Source organism: Poecilia reticulata, chromosome 1 (genome assembly GCF_904066995.2).
Source record: "Poecilia reticulata chromosome 1, P_reticulata-male-v2, whole genome shotgun sequence".
Taxonomy (NCBI): Eukaryota; Metazoa; Chordata; class Actinopteri; order Cyprinodontiformes; family Poeciliidae; genus Poecilia; species Poecilia reticulata.
Window position 1 is genome coordinate 11,060,741 of NC_088830.1, and position 22,499 is coordinate 11,083,239.

At 38.3% G+C, this 22,499-nt stretch overlaps 1 protein-coding gene across 1 annotated transcript; it reads right to left on the reverse strand.

Moving 5' to 3' along the window:
• Nucleotides 1-1,782: 1,782 nt before the first annotated feature.
• LOC103461965 (uncharacterized) lies at nucleotides 1,783-12,839 on the reverse strand. Its single transcript, XM_008404420.3, has 6 exons — nucleotides 12,604-12,839; nucleotides 12,188-12,508; nucleotides 9,189-9,302; nucleotides 9,054-9,104; nucleotides 8,828-8,964; nucleotides 1,783-2,803 (listed from the first exon to the last, which is right to left on the reverse strand). Exons 1-6 carry the CDS (start codon nucleotides 12,638-12,640, stop codon nucleotides 2,489-2,491), a joined length of 975 nt encoding a protein of 324 aa, XP_008402642.1. The 5' UTR covers nucleotides 12,641-12,839; the 3' UTR covers nucleotides 1,783-2,488.
• Between the last annotated feature and the right edge of the window lie 9,660 nt (nucleotides 12,840-22,499).

Here is a 22,499-nt window from a genome sequence, read left to right on the forward strand (position 1 = left end):
CTCTGGTAGATGCACAGTCTCCAGTGTTTCAGAGGTGGACCCATGGTGACCCATGGAGTGGTTTCTGGAGAAATTGTTTGAACTATTGGGCCTAGGTCATACACCCAATTTCCATATATGATTTTGTTGTCGTTGTCATCTTCCCATATTCCTTGTGTCTGCTTGACACGTTTACTCTTAGATGACCATTTCTTCTCTTTCACTGTCTCCATTTTATTTTTGTCAGAAATCTTTTCATCAAGGGGAGGCATGCAACTCCAACCAGGCCTGTGGTGGTATCATCTTTTTCTGCTTATGCTTTGGTGGCTGTTTCTCTCTTGAGTTCATCCCAGTGAGGGGTTTTCAGTAGGAATCGTTTCACCTACTGAGGGTAGTTCATCCACCCAGTTTCCAACTGATATAATTTTCTTATTGTTGTTGTTTGGTCACAGGTGGCCATTTCTCCCCTTGCTCATCCACTGTCTCTTGAGTTTGAGAGATTGTTTCTTTTACAGGGACCACTGAATCGGCTTGGTTTTCAGGATTTTCCGGAAAACAATGTTTGTTTTCCTCAAACCAAGTGTTGAACGGTGCCTTCTTTTTGTTGCGCCTGGCCCTAGGCGACTCAACTTCTCTTACGCTAACCTTGTTTTACTGTATGTTTCCATTTCAGTGATTGGCTAGTTTGACTGCATTCTTTCAGATTCCGAGATAAATCAGTCTTCAAAGTTGAGAAACTTATTTGGAACTGTGAAACGAATTTTCACCACTAGAGGAGAGCTTTCCTGCCAATAGTCATTGCAATCTACAATAACTCTTTGGAGGATCTGAATTAATGAGTTACAGCATTTAATTTCCCTTTGGGATCAATAAAGTATTTTTGAATTTGAATTCTATATTTTTAAATGGCTTATTAATATTACAAAATTTCAAATGCCTTTAAACCCTGAATTCTCAAATAAGTTGAAAAGGAGACATCATGAACATGGAGCAGGAGCACAGAGAAGGAGGAAATTTAAACTATTAGTTTTGTTATACATAAGCGGTAAAATGAGACTTTTAGTAAACAAATTGAATGAATTCCAAGTGGTAAAAAAGGGTTGAGCCAGAATACCGGGAATGCAGTATTGTATGCTATGAAGCATTGCTGCAAGGTCATCTCCCTAACTCCAACATCAAGGATATTTCTTACCTGTGGTCTCGGCCGTTAATCTGTGGTCCCAAATCTTCTGTTAAATTAAAGTTTGCATTTCATTTAAAATTCAAAGTCCCAGAGACTGGAGCAAGAAAAGAGGGGTGCCCAATCCAGGATGCTTGAAGTGTGTGTGGAGTTCACACAGTCAGTGATGATTTGGGTTGCTATTTTTGTGTTGGTTCTTTTTTTTAAAAAAAAAAGAAAAAAAAGCCAATTGCTAGGTAAACTCTTGGCTATTGATAAATGATAACTCTCAACATAGAGATTTATCATTCTCAAATAAGAATAACATTTCTCAACAATAACATTTCTCTGGACAAATGAACTGTTGAAGCTTTAAACTTTACCCAATATCTAGCATTTGCCCGTGATGAATGGGCAAACCTTTTGGATTCTATGAAGCTTACCGGAAATTGCCAGTGCTGTAAACAACCGTCCTCCATTACAAAGGGAGAGTGCAGAGCTGAACCAGCCGTGGGAATGTGGCCAACACACGGACTTATTGGTTTCACACTTCCTCCATTGCCATCACTAAAACTGCAGGCAGACAGATGTCGTGGTTTACAACTTCTCCATCTGTTTTCTGATTGGCCATTATGGCATTACGGCATCAATAAGGCAGAGCTGTATAGACATATTCAACCTGGACCAGGAGAGGGGCGGTGGGGGAGAAGATGTGTTCGCATACCGATTCAGAAAGTGTGTAGTTGCGCCCCTGCCCTTAACAAATACATTTATGAATAAATTTTACGTTATTTCGTCAAAGTTAAAAAAACAAAATATATTTCCAAAGCTTGTTTGTGCAAAGTAAGTAAAACAGAAAAAGTTTTTATTGGGAAAAGTGACGATAATTTACACAGTGAAGAACAACAAACCCAGACAACATATGTACAGTTTTTGATACTTGCTATAAACATCCATCAGTGTAAAGATATACAGTACGTTTAAATATCCACAGTTATACAAGTTTCCAGAGGACATGAAGCATTTATAAATAAGCAGCTTCTACTATTAACCTGAGGTTATTTCACTTTATGCAGAGTGTTTATGGAAAATACAATTTGTTCCTTAAATTGCATTGTTAGCATATAATCTTTAAAAATCTATATGACTCTACTTACTACCACCTAAATATACTATGAACTTAAATCACTTTCTAGTTTTTTTCTGCTCTCAATTTTTTTTAGTTACACCAGTTTAGTTATCAGTAGGTTTCAGGATTAAAAGCATATGTATAGTGTACAATAACAATGTAGGTATTGCTTAAAGTGGCATTACTAACATCTATTTAATAAAAGGTACTGTATTGCCATCCTAAACGTGATTTATTCTTGATATGTCTAAACCAAACCAAAGCGACCTGGAAGGCGGTTCAGTGGAGACAGACTGAGACACACTGTTTATTTCTGCCGCTGCAGACGGTAACGGTGTGATGTAGATCCTGTGGTCTGCGTCGTCGATGCTTTGCTGATCTGCTGGTAAATTTCTTGAACCAGATGAGAAAGGAAGGTTTTCATAAACGGGAAGGGAAACTGGATCTGTGGGTCTGGCTGGATGCTGTCGTAAATGGTCAAAAATGACGGATATGTCACTCTTCGCTCCCTTGTCTTTAAATTGACGATCAGTCACCTGAAAAAAGAACATTTGAAAATTTTAAGCTGATATCACTTTATTTCTTTTTTTGTGGTGTATGTTGATGCGTCTAAAAACAGGTCTACGGCAAATCCTTTTTTGTAGTTTGTCAAAAAATCTGGTGTAAAGTGATATGCTGTTACTTGTGCTACAGTATTTCATAATGCACAGACTTTGTAAGGCATTAGTACCGGAGGCAGTTATGTACAATTGTTTGTACATTAAAGCTACAATTTACCTAATCATTATGTGCTGTGTAAATGTCATAGCTGATCTTTGGTGATTGTCATTTTCCACAAAAAAAAAAAAAAAATGCAGACAAAGTTTTGTTTTCTGAAGAACCTCTTAGAATAAAGAAATAAAATTTCAGAATCTGAATCCTGTTCATGAGCAAAACAGTTTTGGAGAACTGCAACATGCGCTAATCTCCCACGAGTCAATGCTTTGAAAGTCATGTGAAAGTAATACACATTTATTAAAACTAATCCATATAAGGTGTCTGACAACATCACAAAGGGTAAGTCGCTGCAAACTGGCTGATGACGAGTCAAAAGACAAAAATCTGATTTGGAAACGGAACCAACGCAAAAGAAGTCATTGTTTACAGTGAAGCATGTCTTGTACCGACATGGACTGAAAGGCCAATCGGTGAGGAGGAAGCTGTTTCTCCAAAAGAAACATTAAAAAGCCAGATTACTGTTTGCAAGCACACACAGGGACAGGCCACTGATAATTGCCTGCTACAATCCCCATGAAATTTCACCTGCATAAAGTGAAACACAGATTATTTAGTTTGGTCAGGTCTATTGCCACTGATTTAAATCACCAGCATCATGCTGTGGTCATATGCATGGAAGCTATTTTCTGCATCTGTTCTAAGCTGGGACAAGAACGGAAAAGTGAAGCCATTGGAAGGGTTCAAACTAAAACTACCATATTTTATAAGTTCTGTTTTTCAGTAGTTTTTGTTCTGTTATTAAATCCAGAATTGACACGTTTGGACTTATACAGTATAATATATCATTTCCATTGATACCACTGTTTTTCATGTTGGCTCATATTTAGTGATAAACTGCATTTAATGCTCTAAAAGTTTCTCCCCATCTATTTGTGGCAACAACAACAAAAAAATGGGATGGAACAATGTTTTAGCATGTGCAAATAGCTTCATAAAAATGTAAAGTCTTTTAAAGACCCACAAGTCTACAAACTATATGCAACAATTATGAGATGACAGACTTCAGTGCATGTAGATGTTACCAGTATTTTTGCAGCCATATGAATGAGATGTATTGAACTCTGAGCTTTTTTTATACGTGGACAAAACAATGTGAAGGAAGCTCTTCCTGTTTTCAGTTTCTTTGAGTCAAAATGATTCTGGATGAATAAACCCACAAATGAAACATGCTTAAAAAGTAAAAACTAAACATACTGTATTTTAGAGCCAGGAAACCTTATAAAGAGGGACTAAGTAAAGAAATGACAACTGGTCTTGGTCCATTGTTTTCAGTGGAAATAGATCATACTGAAAATTTTCTGAAACCAAAAGATAAACTTTTGTCACATCCTCAAAACCAGATTCAGACTTCCATAAATGGATTGCAGTGTTGTACTACACTAAATTGTCAGAATTTTATCAATTTCTTTAAGATCCCTATTTTTATTTTATGCAAAACGTACTGATTCAAATCCAAGCAATAACGTGTCTCATTGGTAAACATGTTTTTGTTACCCGCTGTCGTGCCCACCACATTTTCACCTGCGCGTGGGGTGCAGCCATAGGCGCTTTTACGGCCCTGCCCTGCCCTGCCCTGCCCTGCCCTGCCCTGCCCGTCCGTTGGTCCCACCAGACATTTACACAGACCGCACTCAGCTCTGACAATCTGTGACTGACATCTCTCTGTACTTATATAAAGTCAGAGGCACAGATAAAACCTACAGCATTGAGAACTCTACCAAATGTACAGCTGTACACATTGTGCGGACCTTGAGATTTTCCTTTAAGTAAAAAAAGAAAAGATTAATTTTTTTATTATCTAACCCTCTTTAAAATTGCGGAGAAAAAAAATATTTTGTGTGAAAACCTCATGTACACAGCTCACAGATGTGTGCTACATACTACCACATACTATGTAGCACACAGATGGGGGGTTGGAACGCCAAAGCCTAAATGCTAAATTGGTCAGTTTACTTTTGTTTATTTGGTGGCCTGGCGCTTTTTCTGTAAGCTAAAAATGAATGGGCGGAGTTTGAATCCCCCTGTAGTTCTAAGAGCATTGATTTGGATCCCGCCTGAGGTTTTTACCGGGTGCGGTTCAGCCTGGTCGCTGGCTTAAGAGCTTTTTGTGGTTTGGCGAACTGAAGAGCTGATGGGTCACCAGGTTGGACAACTGTTTAATGACGCGCGTCAAAAATTGTTGGACGCTTCAAGTTCGACGCGTGTGCACTTTGCGTCTGGTTTAATGTCTATGTGGAGCGCCGGACGCGCTCGACGCTTCAAAGGCTCAAAACGCTCCAAACAGTTCAAATCGCGCCTCGCTAGATGGTCGAAAGGAGCCACAACGGTTCTGGACGCGCCTCCAAATGGACTTTGCACGTAAACCAGACGCGCCTAACGCTCAAAACACATCTGATGTGAACGCACCATAAGACTGCAGATTAAACAGCTAAATTCAGTTGAAACACTAGCCAAAAGACTAGAAATGAATCAAACATTGTTGCTTCACCTATAGTCTGGATGTCTGAAACACCACCTGAACATGGGAATCTCCTCCAATCACACGGGTAGGCTTTGCTTTCATTATTATTTGGCATAATTTAAAAAAAAGGTCAGCTATTTTAGTGGGCCCTGCTCAATACGCACATGTGGCCTGTATTTGTGTGGTTTAGGTTTGTGCTAGTTTTTTGCAACACGCACATGATGCGCTTTGGAGATGTGGTTGTGCTCTTGTGGGTCAGACAGTGTTAGTGTTGTGCTGCCCTCCGATAAGATCCTGCAGGCGCCCCTGGGTGAGGAATTACTTAAGTGTGTATCTGAGCTATGTTTTCATCACGTATGTATGAATATTTGCACCACATGCCTGAAACGTTACTGCTTTACAAAGAAACTGAACGTATTGGTAGACACTGCACATATTTATTGTTTTGGACCTAGCTTGACGCATTAATCTTTAATCATTAAGCATATGATGTAATGATGACAAAACAATGTCATACCACATGCTGTTTTAATACCATCAGCTGAAATTCAGCTGTTCATGAGGTTGGCTGCAGGCATTTGTCCAACTTTTACATTTTTCCAGACTCCAGTTTTAAAAAGGAATAAACTCTATTCCGCCCTCTAATGCCCTGTGTAAAGCGTGCCCTGCGGAATTTCCGAACTGACGACTTTTAACCATTTTTTCTGATTATTTTCCACCAAATCTTTATGACCCCACATTTAATAGCCAGCAATCAGTAGCCAGATTGCAGCGTATGGTAGACCCGGCAACTTTGTCTTTCAGGTGACGGGAGATCACTTCAGGACAAATTGCGACAAACCCAGAGTTGATTGACAGGTGCCATGTGTGAACTGAGAAAGTGCGCGCGCCTGATATTCAAAATGACGAAATACCTCATGGCCCCCCCCACCTCAAAAATGAATCCGGCGCCGCGGGCTACAGCATTTCAACTGAAAGCCACAAGTGGTTGTCTGAGAACGGGGTAAGATGTCTGCCAAATCATCAGTTATAAAACTCGGCTATTTAAATCACAAAGAATATATTTGTAAAGCAACATTTGAGGAAAAAAGCATACAGCGTAATGCAAGTTCTGCAGTGCCTTACTATCGGACGGTAGGGACTACGTCCAACTTTTATCGACACCTTGAAAGGAAGCACGAAGAGAGGTAAGCTATGTGTATGTGATGTTGGGAAAGCTAGCTAGTTAACGTTGGCAATCTCCTCGGTATCAAAATATTTCTACTTGGCCATCACACAGACATTATTTTAGTATATATATATATATATATATATATATATATATATATATATATATATATATATATATATATATATATATAAAAGTTATATAGGTTTTTTTTACATATTTAAGTCACTGTGTTGTGACAGTATGTTATGAGACTGACAATCTGTGAAAATATTGATCTCCTCTGCCTTTTCCCCGTGTTCCCGGTGCTAACAACAAAAATACACTGCTTGGTCAAAAACAATCAATCTGATCCAGCAAGAGGGTTTTAGCTCTGACAAAAGTCAGTCAGGCTTCAGTGCACATATTTCAGTGGGGTTTGTATTTCTGCATATGGCAGTAGTAGTTCAGGGAGGAAGTGGAGGAGACCAATCTTTTTGTCCACAAATTATCTGTCTCATAACATGACATGGTAACAGATATAATTTATTTAAGAAAAGTTACATAATGCAGCTTTAATTTGTATCTGAGAAACGAGAGAAATGATTGGCATTTTTTCAGTTTTACACATTTACACATGGTTTTAAAATAGATTGTTTTGAAATAGCATGTTGAAAAACATAAATGTATGTAATGTTCACGAAAGGCAGAGAAAATACTATTTTGATAAACTTTGAATAATTGTTTGAAATTCTGTGGTTAACACACAGAAGTACTAAATAAAGATGTTTATATTTATTCCAGCTCTGTGTGTTAAATATGTAGATGTTTTTATGTGAATGTTGCTCTTTCAGATCAATTTCAGCGATTTCACGTTTTATTGTCACATACTGCCGCTGGTCTTGGTCTTGACTTAGTCTCGACTTCCCTCAGTCTGGGTCTCGACTTGGTCTCGGATCCTGAAAGTCTTGATCTTGTCTTGGTCTCGGGTTAGGTGGTCTTGACTACAACACTAATGGATTGTCTGTAATGGCTCTGTCTGTGTGGTCACCACCAAAACGTTTTCTTGACATAAAATCCATTGCTTAATGGAGATCTCACAACAGCTTCTCCTGTAGGAACATTTGTTTCCTCGAGATCATTTAACAGCAAACAGGCTAAAGGATCACAATAGCATTCATCTTAAAGCATCATCAATCACCAGACCTCAGATTGTTGGCATAAACTTCTGAAGGTAAGATATTTTTTCCCCCAAAGAGTTTCTCTGTATTTTTCTTTATCTTATTTTTTTACCTTTTGTGTGTTCATAGTCAAACATCTGAATGCCACTTTCTTAACTAATTGAATAATAGCCCTCTATAACCATTACTTTTATATTGTTTTCCTCTGTGCCTGAGCCAAATGAAGGAGAGAATGAGTTACTGCAACTGCTGTGTGTATTTTTTAACTTCCCTTCGGTCTCCAGCAGAGAGAGGTTGAGTTTGAAGTGACATTTAAGGACCAAAGATGTTGTGAGAAAACCAATTAAGTACAACTAGTGGAGATAGAGTTTCATTACAGATAGTGTCCTGAAAAAGATGCATAATTTGACTTTCATCATGACTGTTAAGAAATTCTTTTGTCACTAGAAAACCATGACTCATTTCAGATAACTTCCTCAGTCATCATCAATGGTAGACCCAGGATTAATCTAGAACTGCAGACTCATCACTTGTTTTATTTTGTTTTAGTGCTCAGTTCTCAGCTAGCTTTTTTCTTTCACGTTGTTTATGTCACACTATTTGTTGATGTAGGAGTGAGTGACCGAGAGAGAGTGATTGTTTTACTAAAATGTCAAATTGTACCCCCAGCAGACAGAGGTGTTAAACTGTAGAAATGCTTGATCCCTCCATTAGATGTGGGATAAACAAAACGTTTTCTAAAATGTCAAACTATTCCTCCCCGAGGTTCCACACCCATTTGACACTTTGACAGTAGATGTGGTGGTAAAACACCCCTACGCAAAAACCTGTCACAGATTTAAAGAGAGAGAGAGAGAGATGTTGCTTTTGGAAAAACCCGTTTCATACGTTCCACCCCTGCAACCAGGAAAAGAAAGCAGCTCTGTCAGCTCTGGTTAATCTGCTGTTTAGAACAAGTCTGTTGCTTAAGTGTGTTGTGAGGAGACTTCCTGACCTCACTCCTGGGCTCTTTGTTGTCGAGGCAAAGGTGGAGCTGAGGTTTTGAGATTTCTCGGCGTTTCCTGATGTACGCTGCCAGGGTGAAGATTATGAGTGTAGCAGCGGTCCCGGCCGCAGCAAACAGCACAGGGTCTGATCAGATGCAAGATAAAAAAAAATATAATACGTTATCTGATTGTTCTCATGCACACACTGTATAACAGATGAATAGAGATACCCACTGAGGCTGATGTTGGCCAACACTGATTCTGTTGGAGTGGTGCTGTTTATCACTGCAAGCAGAGATAATGAATTAGGTATTGATTATTTTAATGTACAGGGACTTGCGTATGAAATTAAATGACAGGCTCTCCTACCTTCTAAGATGTTTCCTGTCGCATTTGTTCCCACGCGGGTTGTCGGTTGTGTTGAGTTGGTGATGGTCGGAAACCAGGAGGAAGAAACAATGGGTGGAACCGTTGTTTTAAAAGCTGTTCAGAAGAATGAAACAAAAGAAGGTTTTCAGAAGAAGGTGTTAGGTGTACTTTTCTTTAAGCCGATATTTCTGTATGAAAAATGTTTTTACTGGTCCGATGTAATATCCCTCACTTAAATTCTGTGTTAAAACCAGTCTCCTATTAGTTTATATAATCTGTTTCTCTTTGTGGAATGAGTTACTGAAATAAATAAAGATTTCAACAGTACTGTAATTGAATATGAATATATTTATGTTACACCACATAGATCATAATTAGTCTCATGGACATTAGTTGTGTGTCATGGTCTAAATCTTCTAATTCTGACAAAACCTAAATGATTGTATTTTTGCCTATTTAGAAATTCATGTAAAAATATTTGTAACTTTTAGAAGTCAACGATCATGGACCTTACCAAGCTCCGCCCAGAAACGCCCCTCGAAAGTCTCACGTGACTGCATATCTCACAAACAAAGCCTCGCGGTGCTTAGTTTCTATGTGTAATTTCACTTCGACTGACTCTGCAGAGTATTTCTGAGTCGATTAGTGTAGCATTTCTGCCAGATTTTCAAAAAATACCAGCCACAACAATGGACAGGGGAACCAACAAGGTCATGTCATCATTTTTGGACGACATCAAGGTGTTTGAGCCACGGGATGCCTCCAAGATTGTGCGCGTCACAGCTAAATGCTACCGGTCGATGAGGAAAACAGCAGATCCTCAGCATAAATATAGCTGTGGACAAGATCACTGACGCCTATTGTTATTGCAAGGCTGGGTAAGTCGGGCATTCATGGTTTTGAGGGTGATTTCTGTTGGCAAATGTTCGTGTGTGCCTTGGTCTGATACACGGTACTCGGAGGCTAGCACGATTAGCGTGGCTAACACGATTACAGTTTAGTAAAAAGCCTTTTCAGGTAAAATAAAATCTTTAATGTATGTCAGATACAGTACACATTGCATATTGATCTGTACAGCTAACAAAAGACTGTAACAGACAGGCTTCAAGGTGTAGAAGTTGTATCGGTACTGCCATTATGCTGTACTTGGCTAAAAGGTTATCATAATGGATGTGTTTATTATTTACTTTCTTTTTTTCATTCACTAAACACAAAGAAAGCAAAGCAATAATACTTACACCAGCAGACATTCCTTTGTTCTTATTGATACTACGACGGTTGAGCTGCAAATGCGGTTGTGCACAAGCTTTGATCCAAGCAAGGCATTCCGTTTCAGATTTTGGAAATCTGTGAATTTTAGTTCCACAAATACGATCAGAATACCTGACATCGCCTGTGCAGATACCCCACTGACAGTGGAGAACCATTCTTTTTCGAGTCCTGGCACAAAAACTTTCTGCCGGTCTGCTAGTCCACAATGTACATTAGCATGTGTTTACTACTGTAGCTTGTGTTTGTGAGACAGTCACACATGTGGTAGCTGCGCTGTGATGTAAAATGGGCATTAGCCAATGAAACGCGGCCCCTGTGGTAAGGTCCATTGTGTTCAATTCTAAAATAATGACTGCATGCTCATCTTGAATGTGCAAACCTTCTCAATTATGAAGTATATACCATGAATGCAGAGATTAGATTGATTCATCCTGTCAGTTTTTTATGTCAAAAAAGAGCATTCAAAAATAATATTTTTTGAATGACATTTCTGCCCCCAGACACCATCAGCTCCTGCTGGTTTCTGATATTCTGAATGATAAAGGGAAGAAAAAGAATCCACAACAGCATTCTGCCTGATTCAACCAGGTTGAATTATCAAACAGTCCAAATCAGTCGCTTTCATTTGCTTTTGTTTACATCTCACAAGGTTTTCTTTTATTCCCCTTTTATTCAGCTGGGGAGACAAACTTTGGTTTAACCGGCATAGATCCTTTATATATATATATATATATATATATATATATATATATATATATATATATATATATATATATATCTTAATTTGGCTCCAGATTGATGCAAACTGGGTCCAATCGACTGGCTGGACCAACAGCAAGGTGTCCTGCACATACCACAGTCCAAAGTCGGTTCTGAGAAAGGGATGACCTAACAACCTCATTTCAGACCACGTTATGACGTCCTCTGTTCTGATGTTGATTTTTTTTTTGTGGTGGCCAAGTGGTTTTGAAATTTTGAATCAAACCCACAAATTCGTTTCCCCAGTCAAATTCAAATTGGTCTTAGAGCTTAGGTCTAATTTTAAACCCACCTGCATTAAACTTCCAGGAAAGAGACAATCTGTCAATAAAAGTGTGATGTTTTTTAACTAGGACCAATGATAATATTTTCAAACTTTATTTCAAACAATTCTTATTCAGAAAGCTCTATCCTCTTGATTTTTGTAGTGATGTACAAATTGTGTAGGATTTTTTTGTGAGGGCATTTCATTCACTCAGTTATAGCATTTGGTAATAACATTTGTAAAATATTTGATGTAAGTAATTTGACTAATAAAATAACAAATTGACAAACTTCCACAATGTCATTGCTTCCTTAAGCGTGAGATTGATCGTTCCCCTGGATAGATAAAATATTTATCCATCAGAACTGATTTTTTAAGTTCTACAACTTATCATAAAACTGGTTGAGACAGTTTCTATTCAGACAAACCGAAGCATTTAAAGGAACTTCAGTTCTGCTAAGAGGTGTTGCAAACTTTTTAAAATTTAAGCTCATCCAGCCGATACCTATATTGGTTTCCAGAAAGACTATTCACAAACTAGCAGGACAGCCCGATTTATTTTTCATATTTTTAGTCGTTCTCTAAAATACATTTGCTACTTAATTGCTCATACACGTAGACCTGCATACGAATCCCCCACTAACAACAAGCAGTGATGGATGGAAAACAGAAGTCTCTGGTTTACACTAAAGACGAAACGTACCTTTATGTACAGTCAGGTTGACCGACGTGTACGTGTTGCTGATGGACCTGATCACGGCGCACCAGTACACGTGTGCGTCTGACAGAAGAAGTTGTGTGATTTTAACTGTGAAGGAGCCGTCCTCAGAGTCCACCAGAGTTATCCTTCCAGAAGTGGCAATCTTACCAGGGGACACGTCAACCAGAATGTCTTCATCGGTTTTGCACGGGTCTGTACAGAAGTACTTTTTGTTGTTATGTGCCAGTTTGTGAGAGCACTTGAACGACACCTCTCCCCCTTCAGTTCCCTCAACGTTGATCTCGGCTCCCAGTGTCAACATCACTGTGAAAATCATTTCACGTTATGTTAGGCTTCAGCTGAGCATTTTAAAATGATTTACAATAATTACATTTCTGTGGTGTATAACTACTACATACCTGTAAAAAGACAGCAGAGGACAGAGAGGCTCCTCATTGTGGCTCGGTGGTTACTGTAGAGTAGGTACAGTTAGAGCACGTAGAGATCAAACCTGGTGCTAAGCCTCGCCACCGTCTGAGCTCTCACTAATGGAATTACATGTAAACAAGCCTTCACCCCCCCTGACAGCTTCCTGTGGTTTCTACTGCAGACAGCAGAAGATGGGAGCTGTGGGCGTCAGCAACCCAAGAGAAGTGATAGTTTCTACAGTATGCAGAACCTCGTTGGAATCCAGTGAAGGGGTTTTTTTATTATACCAAACAGGATTTAGGATTCCAATATGTCTTCACATTTCAGTGAAATGCGAAATAATACTTTATATCACTCGTTGCTATAGTGCGTGCATGTAAAAGTAAAAGCGGAACATACATCAGAAAATAACCTTTTGTATGTCACAGCCACTGTGGTGATGTTTTTAAGGCACAACACAAGCTTTTACCTAGATATGAACTACATGGTAGCGTTAGCTAGCAGGTTAGCTGCACAGTTGTTTGTGTAACTTCTTTAGGTCCTATTAAGAGAGGAAAAATTATTCTGAAACTTTAAAAACCTTTTGACTCGTTATATCCTCTCTATGCCCGGATTCAGAAAATGCTGTGTGCAAGGACTGAGACCACACAGAGATGACAGCGTCACAATAATCAGCATTTATTCAAGACAGATGAACACTATCACCAGAAAAGCACATCACAAAACATCAGAAACCTCAGAGCACAAACAACACATGAATTTACTTGAGAAAAGGAAAAAGACAAACAGACAGCAAAGACGTCTTTGGAGAATTGCAAGCGCAAATCTGATTTGTTACTTTGTGTGGAAAGTTTTATCTCCCTTTCTTTAATTTATTCAAATAAGGCGTATCTTTGCTCATCCAACCAAGACCTGTCTCTGACCCTCTCTCTACAGCCATTTGCTCCCATTGTCTAAGGAGAGCTTCTCCAAACTCCTGCTGGTTTATGGCTTTCACAGATCAGTGTGAAAAGCTGGAACTTCCTACTGATTGTTTCCCAGACAGACAAAGGGCAGATCAGAGATCTTGGCAAACAATCTGCCTTAACTACAGGTAAAATAAAGATCAATAGGCCAGAATAAGTTATACATTTTAAAACTATAGTTAGGCTATTTCAATCAAGTCGTGTTAAATTTCAAAACTAGCTTATTTTAAATATATTTTCTTAACAAACCCTCTTTTAATCTCTTCAAAGAGATTACACTCTAAAATATTAATTTAAAATATAGTATGAAAACGTATAAGCCCAAATTCAGAAACACCATCTTATAGCTGAAAAATTCCACCCGGTTTTTAGTAGGCAACCTTCTACATAACATTTGTGGTTAAAATGTTGGAATATTCATTGCACATAAAATCAAACCAAGTCAGACAGAAAAATCATATAAAAATTCAAATCCTAAAATAAATGTTCAAAATTGTCTAACCCAGAGTCATTTCTTAATAGAAAGATGATTTAAAATGCACAAATTTATCCATGTTTAACAAAAACTTTACCATAAATCTTAATGTTATGATTTTTTAGAAAATTCAATCCAGTATTCCTGATGTAAATAGGATGATACACAAATATTTGTCCAAGATTATCCATGAAATGAATGAGCAAGTTAGACCCACAATATACTGCATATAAAAGACTTACAATCTATGAATAAACCTTGATTAGTTTTGTACACATTTTTTTTTTTTCAAACATTTCTTCATTTTGTGTCTCTGTGTTCTTCGATGCTTCTTGAAGTAAAAATGAATTTGTTGTCACGTCGTAGGTGAAAGATGATAACTTTGTAACAGGAGAAACAACAAATATAATCCTCTGGTCTCCAGTTTTGATGACAGAATTCCTTGATGCTTCTGGGTGTGAGGTCGTCCTCCAGCCAGGGCTGAAGATTCCCAGTTTTTCACCAAGTTGTGGTCCTTTTGATGTTCAATGGGGTCATCAGCTGGTCGGAGTACTGGAGCAGAGTCTATCACCCTATCTAAAGCTCCTTAATGTATTTAAAATAAAATAAGTAATTCCTTCCAACTTGAAATAATGTTTTAATTGTACTGATTTGTTAATTAATATTCTAATCATTCTTTATTGTTTTAAGTCATATATTGTTCTTATCAAAACTTATTTTAATAGTTTATTTTATTATCAGTAAGGGAGAGATTTTGTAGTAACTTTTAGTTTTATTTTTTATAACTTCATTTCAGATTATAATTTCATTCCTTATATTAACTCTCCTGTAATTTTTCTTGTGTATTATAACTCAGTAAATTTAGCATTTTAAAAAGCTGCTCCTTTAAATCTGTATTTTGTCAATATTTTGACCCTCTTTTTATATAAGGCCTACATGAGAAATTAATGTTTCCCATCGTTTTTAACCCAAAACTTAACTATATTTTAGAAGCAGTTCCATAATTGCTAAATTTAAATTTCCAATTTAGACCAATTTGAATAATATTTTTTGTCTTTTTAAAACCTTAAATAATGATCAGCCTGTTTTACAAAAATAAAGTTAACCACGTCACTAAATATCAAAAATGACTTATGTTATTCTAATCACTTTTACATCCCAAAATTTCACCCATTTTTACCTTTGTTCCATTTATTCTTTTGAAAACCTATTCATGAAATATTTGAATAGTAATTTACCCTTTTATATAGTTTATCAGTTATCAATATATTTTAAAAATTTTTTATTTTTTTTTATTTATTTTTTTTTTTTGGGGAGAAAATTAATACAACTAAATTTATTAAATGATGTAAATTTTTAGTTTCAGACATTCCTGGATTGGTTAAACAACTTATTTTAAACCATATGAAGAGAGATGCAATAATGGAACGATCACTTTCCCTGTTTTATGAAACACTGTTTTATATAAACTATTTGACAGGTAATGTTAGTAAGTTTAGTGTATTCGATTTATACATTTTATTTCATATTTCCCTCTTTATTCTATAACAGAACAAATGTTCTGTCATAGAATATTATAAGAGTCCTATACAAGTTAAGTAGGTGGAATCTGCTATCACTGTTAACTTCAGCATTATGTAACACAGCTGGATGCAATTCAAACATGGTGTCCCAGATGCCATAACAATCTGCACACCTTAATCAAAAAATTTAAATTTGGTGTATAATTTAAGAAAGTAAGACAGAACTTGGTGTCTTTAGCTCAGTACATCCAACAGACACCCCTCAGTCCACTTTAGCATTCTAAATAAAAAATTCAAATTTAGTTGAACTCTATTTTTTACTGAATGATAGTCACTGTCATAGGAACCAAATAAAATTGAAATCATCTACCTTTGTAATTGAAACGTATGCAATCCAGATATGACTTTAAGAAAAAAACATAAAAGTATAACGGCTATTTCCTTTCCCATTCTTATCAGACTGCAACGGGAAAAACACATCAGGATATTGGGGAGAGACAGAATGAATCGTAAAAGGTCTGACACCAGGACATGAGGCGTCGTTAACACTGTAGCGTCAAACCACAGGGATTCAGGATGTGAAGGCAGGAGACCGTGGGTGCTATACATAAATTAAGGAGAGGAAAAATGGCATCACACGATACAAAAATTAAAAAGAACCAATTTACCACTACCAAGTTTTGTTGGCATCCCTCTTGTCTCCAACCTGCAGACTGACGGAAACCTCAGAAGCAGGCTTCTGGTACTCAGATCACATGATCAGAAGTGAGAAATCCGGGATCAATCGTGCGAACACACAACAGTACCACTGCTTAGAGCATGCCCCAGTCCTTTATCTGCCATATCAGAAGATATCCAGAGTAGCAGTCAGTTCTGGAGTGCAGACACATCTGGACATCGAATGCAGTCTCTTGGATGAACCTAGGTCAGACTTTCGTGTCGACAGAGCAGGATGTAGCAACACAGCAGATCAGTCATTGACTCCAACCCCCGTCTGGCTACGGACAGAGGAAATTGTTCTTTGTGGAACACGACTCCCTGCTGATTCCCGGCCGTAGAAGACCCTCACAGCTGTTGCCCGAGTCCCTTTTGGTTCCAGCCAGGTGTGAAAGATAACACCGAACGCAGACATCTGTTGCCAGGCCTTGGAAGCAACGCTTTGCCTTGAGATGACTACAGGAAAACAGTTCTTTCTTCACTGACCTTAATTGTTCGACGGCTTTTGGCTTTCATAGAGCAGTCCAACAGAAGATGGGCATTGTTTCAGCAGTGGCCTGATGTGGAACTCAGAAAGATCCCTGAAAGTCACGTCCTCCCATGATGTCCGAGCTTCAAAAGACCCAGCCCCCCAAGATTGCCATCAGTCACAGGCAGGAGCTCTGGCAGAGAAAAAATAATACAAAGTAATTAAAAAAATCCACAAAAATATATGCAACATTTTGCTTACTTTAACTATTATAAATAAAATGTAATTTTATCTTGTGATGCATCTTCCCGTGTGGCTTTTGGATTTGTTGTTGATGTCATAACAGAAACGGCCAACTGCTTCAAATCCTGAACTTCAAAAAATCAAATGGAAATGTGTTAAATGATACACCATCAGATGTGCCAGAATTAAAGTATTTTATGAATGTAATATTTAATACCAAAACATCCTTATCATTGTCCTACGCTTCAAGACAAAGTGCAACATTTAGATTTGAATAAAATTATTACTGTTATACTGAGAGTTTTTAAAGCAACTTCTATTTTTCGTAAATGTCAGAAGGCATTCACATGTTATTTGAATGTCATAGCAGTTTTAACCAAAGTTTTCCTCAAAATTAACAATTTATACCCAACTGTAACTGCACAATTGAAGAATCAGCAGTGATGCAGAAATCCATCAACAATATTAAAGAAATAAACATGAGATAAATGTTGTTTGAAGCTGTTCAATTTTAGATTATCAGTTTTAATTTAGTATGAAGCTTCTACGTCAGAGACACCATATTGTGTCAAACAGGAAGGCAATATAAAAGCTCTTTACCCAAGTAAACCCATAATTCACTGTTGTCAAGTGAAAAAGTCAAAATTATTGATCAACTAATTCACAATTAGCCATTACTATAAATTTGCCAATTTAATTCTGGTCTATTTTCCCTTCTCCCCTGTTGACATAATAAAACCATCATTTTGAAAACAATTTTGAATGTATGTTACCGTTTTATGATAATTAAAAAAAAAAAAAAATTTGTGAGACGTTCCACCATTTCTCCAATTATCCATCTAATGTACAAAATAGACTGAGATGTTTCAAATATCAAAGTTCTATCAGTTAGATCTTATCTTTATAAACACCCCATGTGTTTTTCTTATTTCAAAAAAAATAATTTATAGGTGGAAAACCAAATTTGAAGAATTGTCCCCATAATACTAAAATTTCAACAAGTCCAATTAGTTACCCATGTGTCACATAAAACAACAGTTAATTCAGTCAGTACATTAGTGTGTTAGTAATAAAACACTATAGTGGATGAGACAGTCTGTCAATCACTAAATTTTCAGGTTTAAGCCAAAGCTCAAGTTTTGTTGCTCCTATTGCATCGTATTAATTCTACTGTACAAGCAGAGGATTCCACCTAAATTCAGATTGTGATACCAAAATCTGTAATCATTATCAACTTAAAACTGTCCGTAAAGTAGTAGTGAAAGTTAATTTATGAAAGAAAAATGTACTGAATCTAAAGAGTCTAAAATAAGAAAAAATATCACAGCTACTCACTCAAATGACGTCATATTTACACAGCGCTTGTAAAAACCCATGAAAGGCTCCTGACCTCCATTCACTCTCAATCACACGCAAGCAGACTCTTTCACACCTTATTGTCAGAAAATGCAGAATGTAACCAGAGAAACAGTGGGCAAACATATTAAGTTGTCAAATGTCCCACAGCAACTGAAAGAGTCTCATGTTCACCTGTAATTCGTTCGTCACACTCCAACATGTGAAATAAAGATATCTGTTAAACATAAAGTTAGAACTTCCCAATTTGTACTGATTCCATCTTCCAAACACATATTTCTCCAGATTCAAAACCAAAATCCATCCTGTTCAAAGTTTTAAACAATTCTCATAATACCATGTCTGAAAGAAACATAATTATCCAATAGTTGTAATATTGTTTCGTTTTGAGTGAACCCGTTTTAAAAACTCCATTTCATCCATGTAATATGTAAAAGACAAGACAAGTAGTGTGTAATCATACAAATTTCTTGTCTAAATCAAAACGCCATCATGTCCACACCAAATGTGTTGGCTGCGTGGAAAGACCCTCCTACAAGAAATGAATGCATTCATTAGAATTTTAACATGTCCTACATCAATAGTTCTGAAAACACTGTCAAGCAGAAAAACAGCATCCATATTTTCACGTTACTGCTTCCGTGTTCTGATCAGTGAGGGTGTACCATCCAGTGTCAAAAACCTAGGAAATGAAGCGATTGTAAATGTGAGACAATTATAGAAAATAAGGAAATGCATTTCCCACAGCTCCGGCCCAGATCCGAAGCCAGAAGGGCTCAAGATGGTGTGATGCCCCTTGCTGAAAAAGAAGAAACATTAGCAAATGTGTTATGCTGTACTTTTCAATCCCACACAACAACAATAAAAAAATCACATCAAAATCTAAAAATCCTGAAGATATGAGCTACAAATGTTAGTGTCAACAGAACAACTGAATAACTTAAAAAAACACTAATGGACCGGTCATTCAGTCCCCCTGCTGTGAAACAAAAGCCTGTAAAACTTGTATCCAAAGGAGAGAAGAAATCACTGCTCCACAGAAGCCATGTGCTCCAATATGCCATGTGTTAGCAGAAATTCAACATCATAACATACAGCAAAACCATTCAACAATATTTCATAAAATATTCTCATTCACCATCCATTGAATCAGTGCAGCATTCGGAGGTTGTGGTGTTCGTGAGATTGACAACACACCTTCGTCCGCAGGTGCTGGCGGTTTATGGGGACACTGTTTGATCCAATGTCCCAGTTCACCACAAAAATGGCAGGCGTAGCGATTGACACCGCTCCTTCTGCCCCTTCCCTGCTGCCAACCTGGAACCCGATTTCGCCTAGTCAAAGCTCGATTGTCATGTGAACCAGACCATGGCGATGCAGCTGGGGTGTGAGTCAGAACAGAATCCGGTGTAGGAACAGCTACTTTCATGGGTCCCACCTGTTGTCTTTTCGCAGCTTCTTCAACTGCCTGTAACTGAAGCTTCAGCAGCTGCCTCTTATCAACTTCCTGCTCCCTTTCCGCCTTCCTTTTTGCATCCTGAGACATCTGTAAATGATGTAGCAAATGTCTCTCCCATTTAGAATGATCACAACCTATCAAATCCGGATTCCGTTTCATTATTTTGGCCACAGAGAGAGGGACACCAGCCAGCACGGCCTCTCTAAAATGTTCCCTCAAAACAGTATTATTAGCTGGATGTAGTCCAGATTGCCGTTTCCACATTTCAATTGCTTTATCTAAAAACACCTTTGGGGGGTCCTTAGAATCCCAAAAAAATTTTGGAATACATGATGGAACCACAAATGGAAACAATTCTCTCAGGGCAGCACCAAAAGCCGTCAAGACAGCAGACAAAGGTGTGTGGTCAGGCAAAGCAACCGTACCAGCAGTCTGTTCAACATTACGACAGTTTGTGTTAGTGGTGGAACGACCCAAAATTGCTCTGAAATCTCCCAAAACCAAAGTCAAACCTTTAGTGAGGGAATATAATTCATTGAGCCAAGGCACAGCGCCATCTGCCAGAGAGGGAAGCTTTTCAACCAGTGTGGTAAGATCACCAAATGAGAAAGGCTTATATTTGTAGCCTTGTGACGTAACAAGCAAAGGCATGACATGGTCAGACTGGCCTGTAGAATCCTCCAACGGAGCCTTCAGATGACCCGATAAATTAGACAGATTTGTTGCCAGATTGTCCATATCACATTGCTGCCCATCAGCCAAAAGAAGGCTATCCAAATCAGGAGTGTTAGTTGGAAGAGAACCCGGTAACAGTGTGACCGCTCTGGCCGATCCAACCTTTGAAGGTGTAGCAGCATGTATAACGGAAGGGGAGACATTCAAAGTTTCCCACTTTGCAGTGCCCATGTTCACATCCAGAACTGGAAATAAACCTACAGAAAATAGATTTCTATCGGTGTATGGCGCCGGAAGCACACCATCAAAGAGGCCAGAAATTAGATTAGCCTGCAAACGGTGCACCTCCTGTCGGTCCAAAATCCACAGATTGTGTGTGTTGAAATTCCCAGTAGTCAATCCCCGTTTAAATAAATAGTCCGTACCTTGCCAGCTGACCAGAAGCCTAGCCCATGTCTGCCTGTTTCGTTCAGCCCTTTCTAATGTCCTCGACGCTGCTCTCCTAGAGGAGAAACTAGCTTTGTCCTTTTCCAACTGTGCTGCACTTTTATCCACGTCTGCCTGTCTCAGACCGACACTCAAAATCAGACCCAAAGGCATTTCAGTGTGTAAAACTTCACTCTGACCATGGACCGCATTTTCCAGCATAAGTTTTAATTCATCTGGCTTCATCTTAGCAAAGTCCTCACCTAACTGTTGAGTCAATATATCGATCAAACCAGTGATTTGTTCTTGCAAAGTTTTCCACGGACCTGAACCATAGGAACTGCCAATTGTGTCTCCTTGTAATGGACTCTCCATTTCATGACCTGAATCTGAACCACAACACAAAAGAATAAGAGAAGAAAAATGCAAATCACACATGTTCCAAACGCAGTTTCTCAGGCACGCACAAACAGACACACAATCAGCAAAATACACACAGAACCGCACCTCTGCTCCAGATCAGAGAAAGAACAAGCAGATACAGGCACAAACACAGAGAAAGCGAAAGAGAGAGAGAGACCGGGCCGTCTCTCAGTGAAAAACAAAAACCGTAATATCCAGCCACATTCAAAAACAATTAACAGTAAACACACAAAAGATTAGTGAGATGCACAAAATAACAAAACAGCAAACGTACACAACAAAAGAAATCCCTACGGACACCGGTGTCAGAAAATAAAATAAATATGTGGGCCTCACTCCCTGTCCTTTCGTAACGCTACTCGTCACAGGTGGATTTCACACCGAATTTAGTTCCAGTCCTTTGCGAGTCGAGTGCAGAACTCGAGGGGGACTGACCCTTCAATTTAACGTACGCTTCGAACCACAACCCCAAACACAACGAAGCAGTACAATCTGTGCCAGATCCGAATAACACTCAGCCAAGAACATGTCCCTTTAGAGAGGATCAAACTCTCAGGCTGATACAAGCCTGTTCCTACAATAACCGCACCAATCCATGAGAGCTACAGGCCCAGCCTGATCCAGAAGCTGCGCCTCGACAACTGGGGGTTAGGCCAACAATCACAGTGGTACAAAATAAAAGTCCTATATGTTAAGATCCAATAAAAAGAAAAATTACACAATCGTTTCTCTGCAATTAAACCAAAGATCCAGTGGAAGCCACAAACCAGCGCGTCAAAGAGAAATCAAAGTCACATCAGGAGACGCACCTGTATCATGGTCCAACATGGAGCTCAAAGTCACTCACTGCGGTCCCAGCTCCAATCACACAGCACTGTTCAGAACCGGACGAGTCCCCAATTATTAAGAGAGGAAAAATTATTCTGAAACTTTAAAAACCTTTTGACTCGTTATATCCTCTCTATGCCCGGATTCAGAAAATGCTGTGTGCAAGGACTGAGACCACACAGAGATGACAGCGTCACAATAATCAGCATTTATTCAAGACAGATGAACACTATCACCAGAAAAGCACATCACAAAACATCAGAAACCTCAGAGCACAAACAACACATGAATTTACTTGAGAAAAGGAAAAAGACAAACAGACAGCAA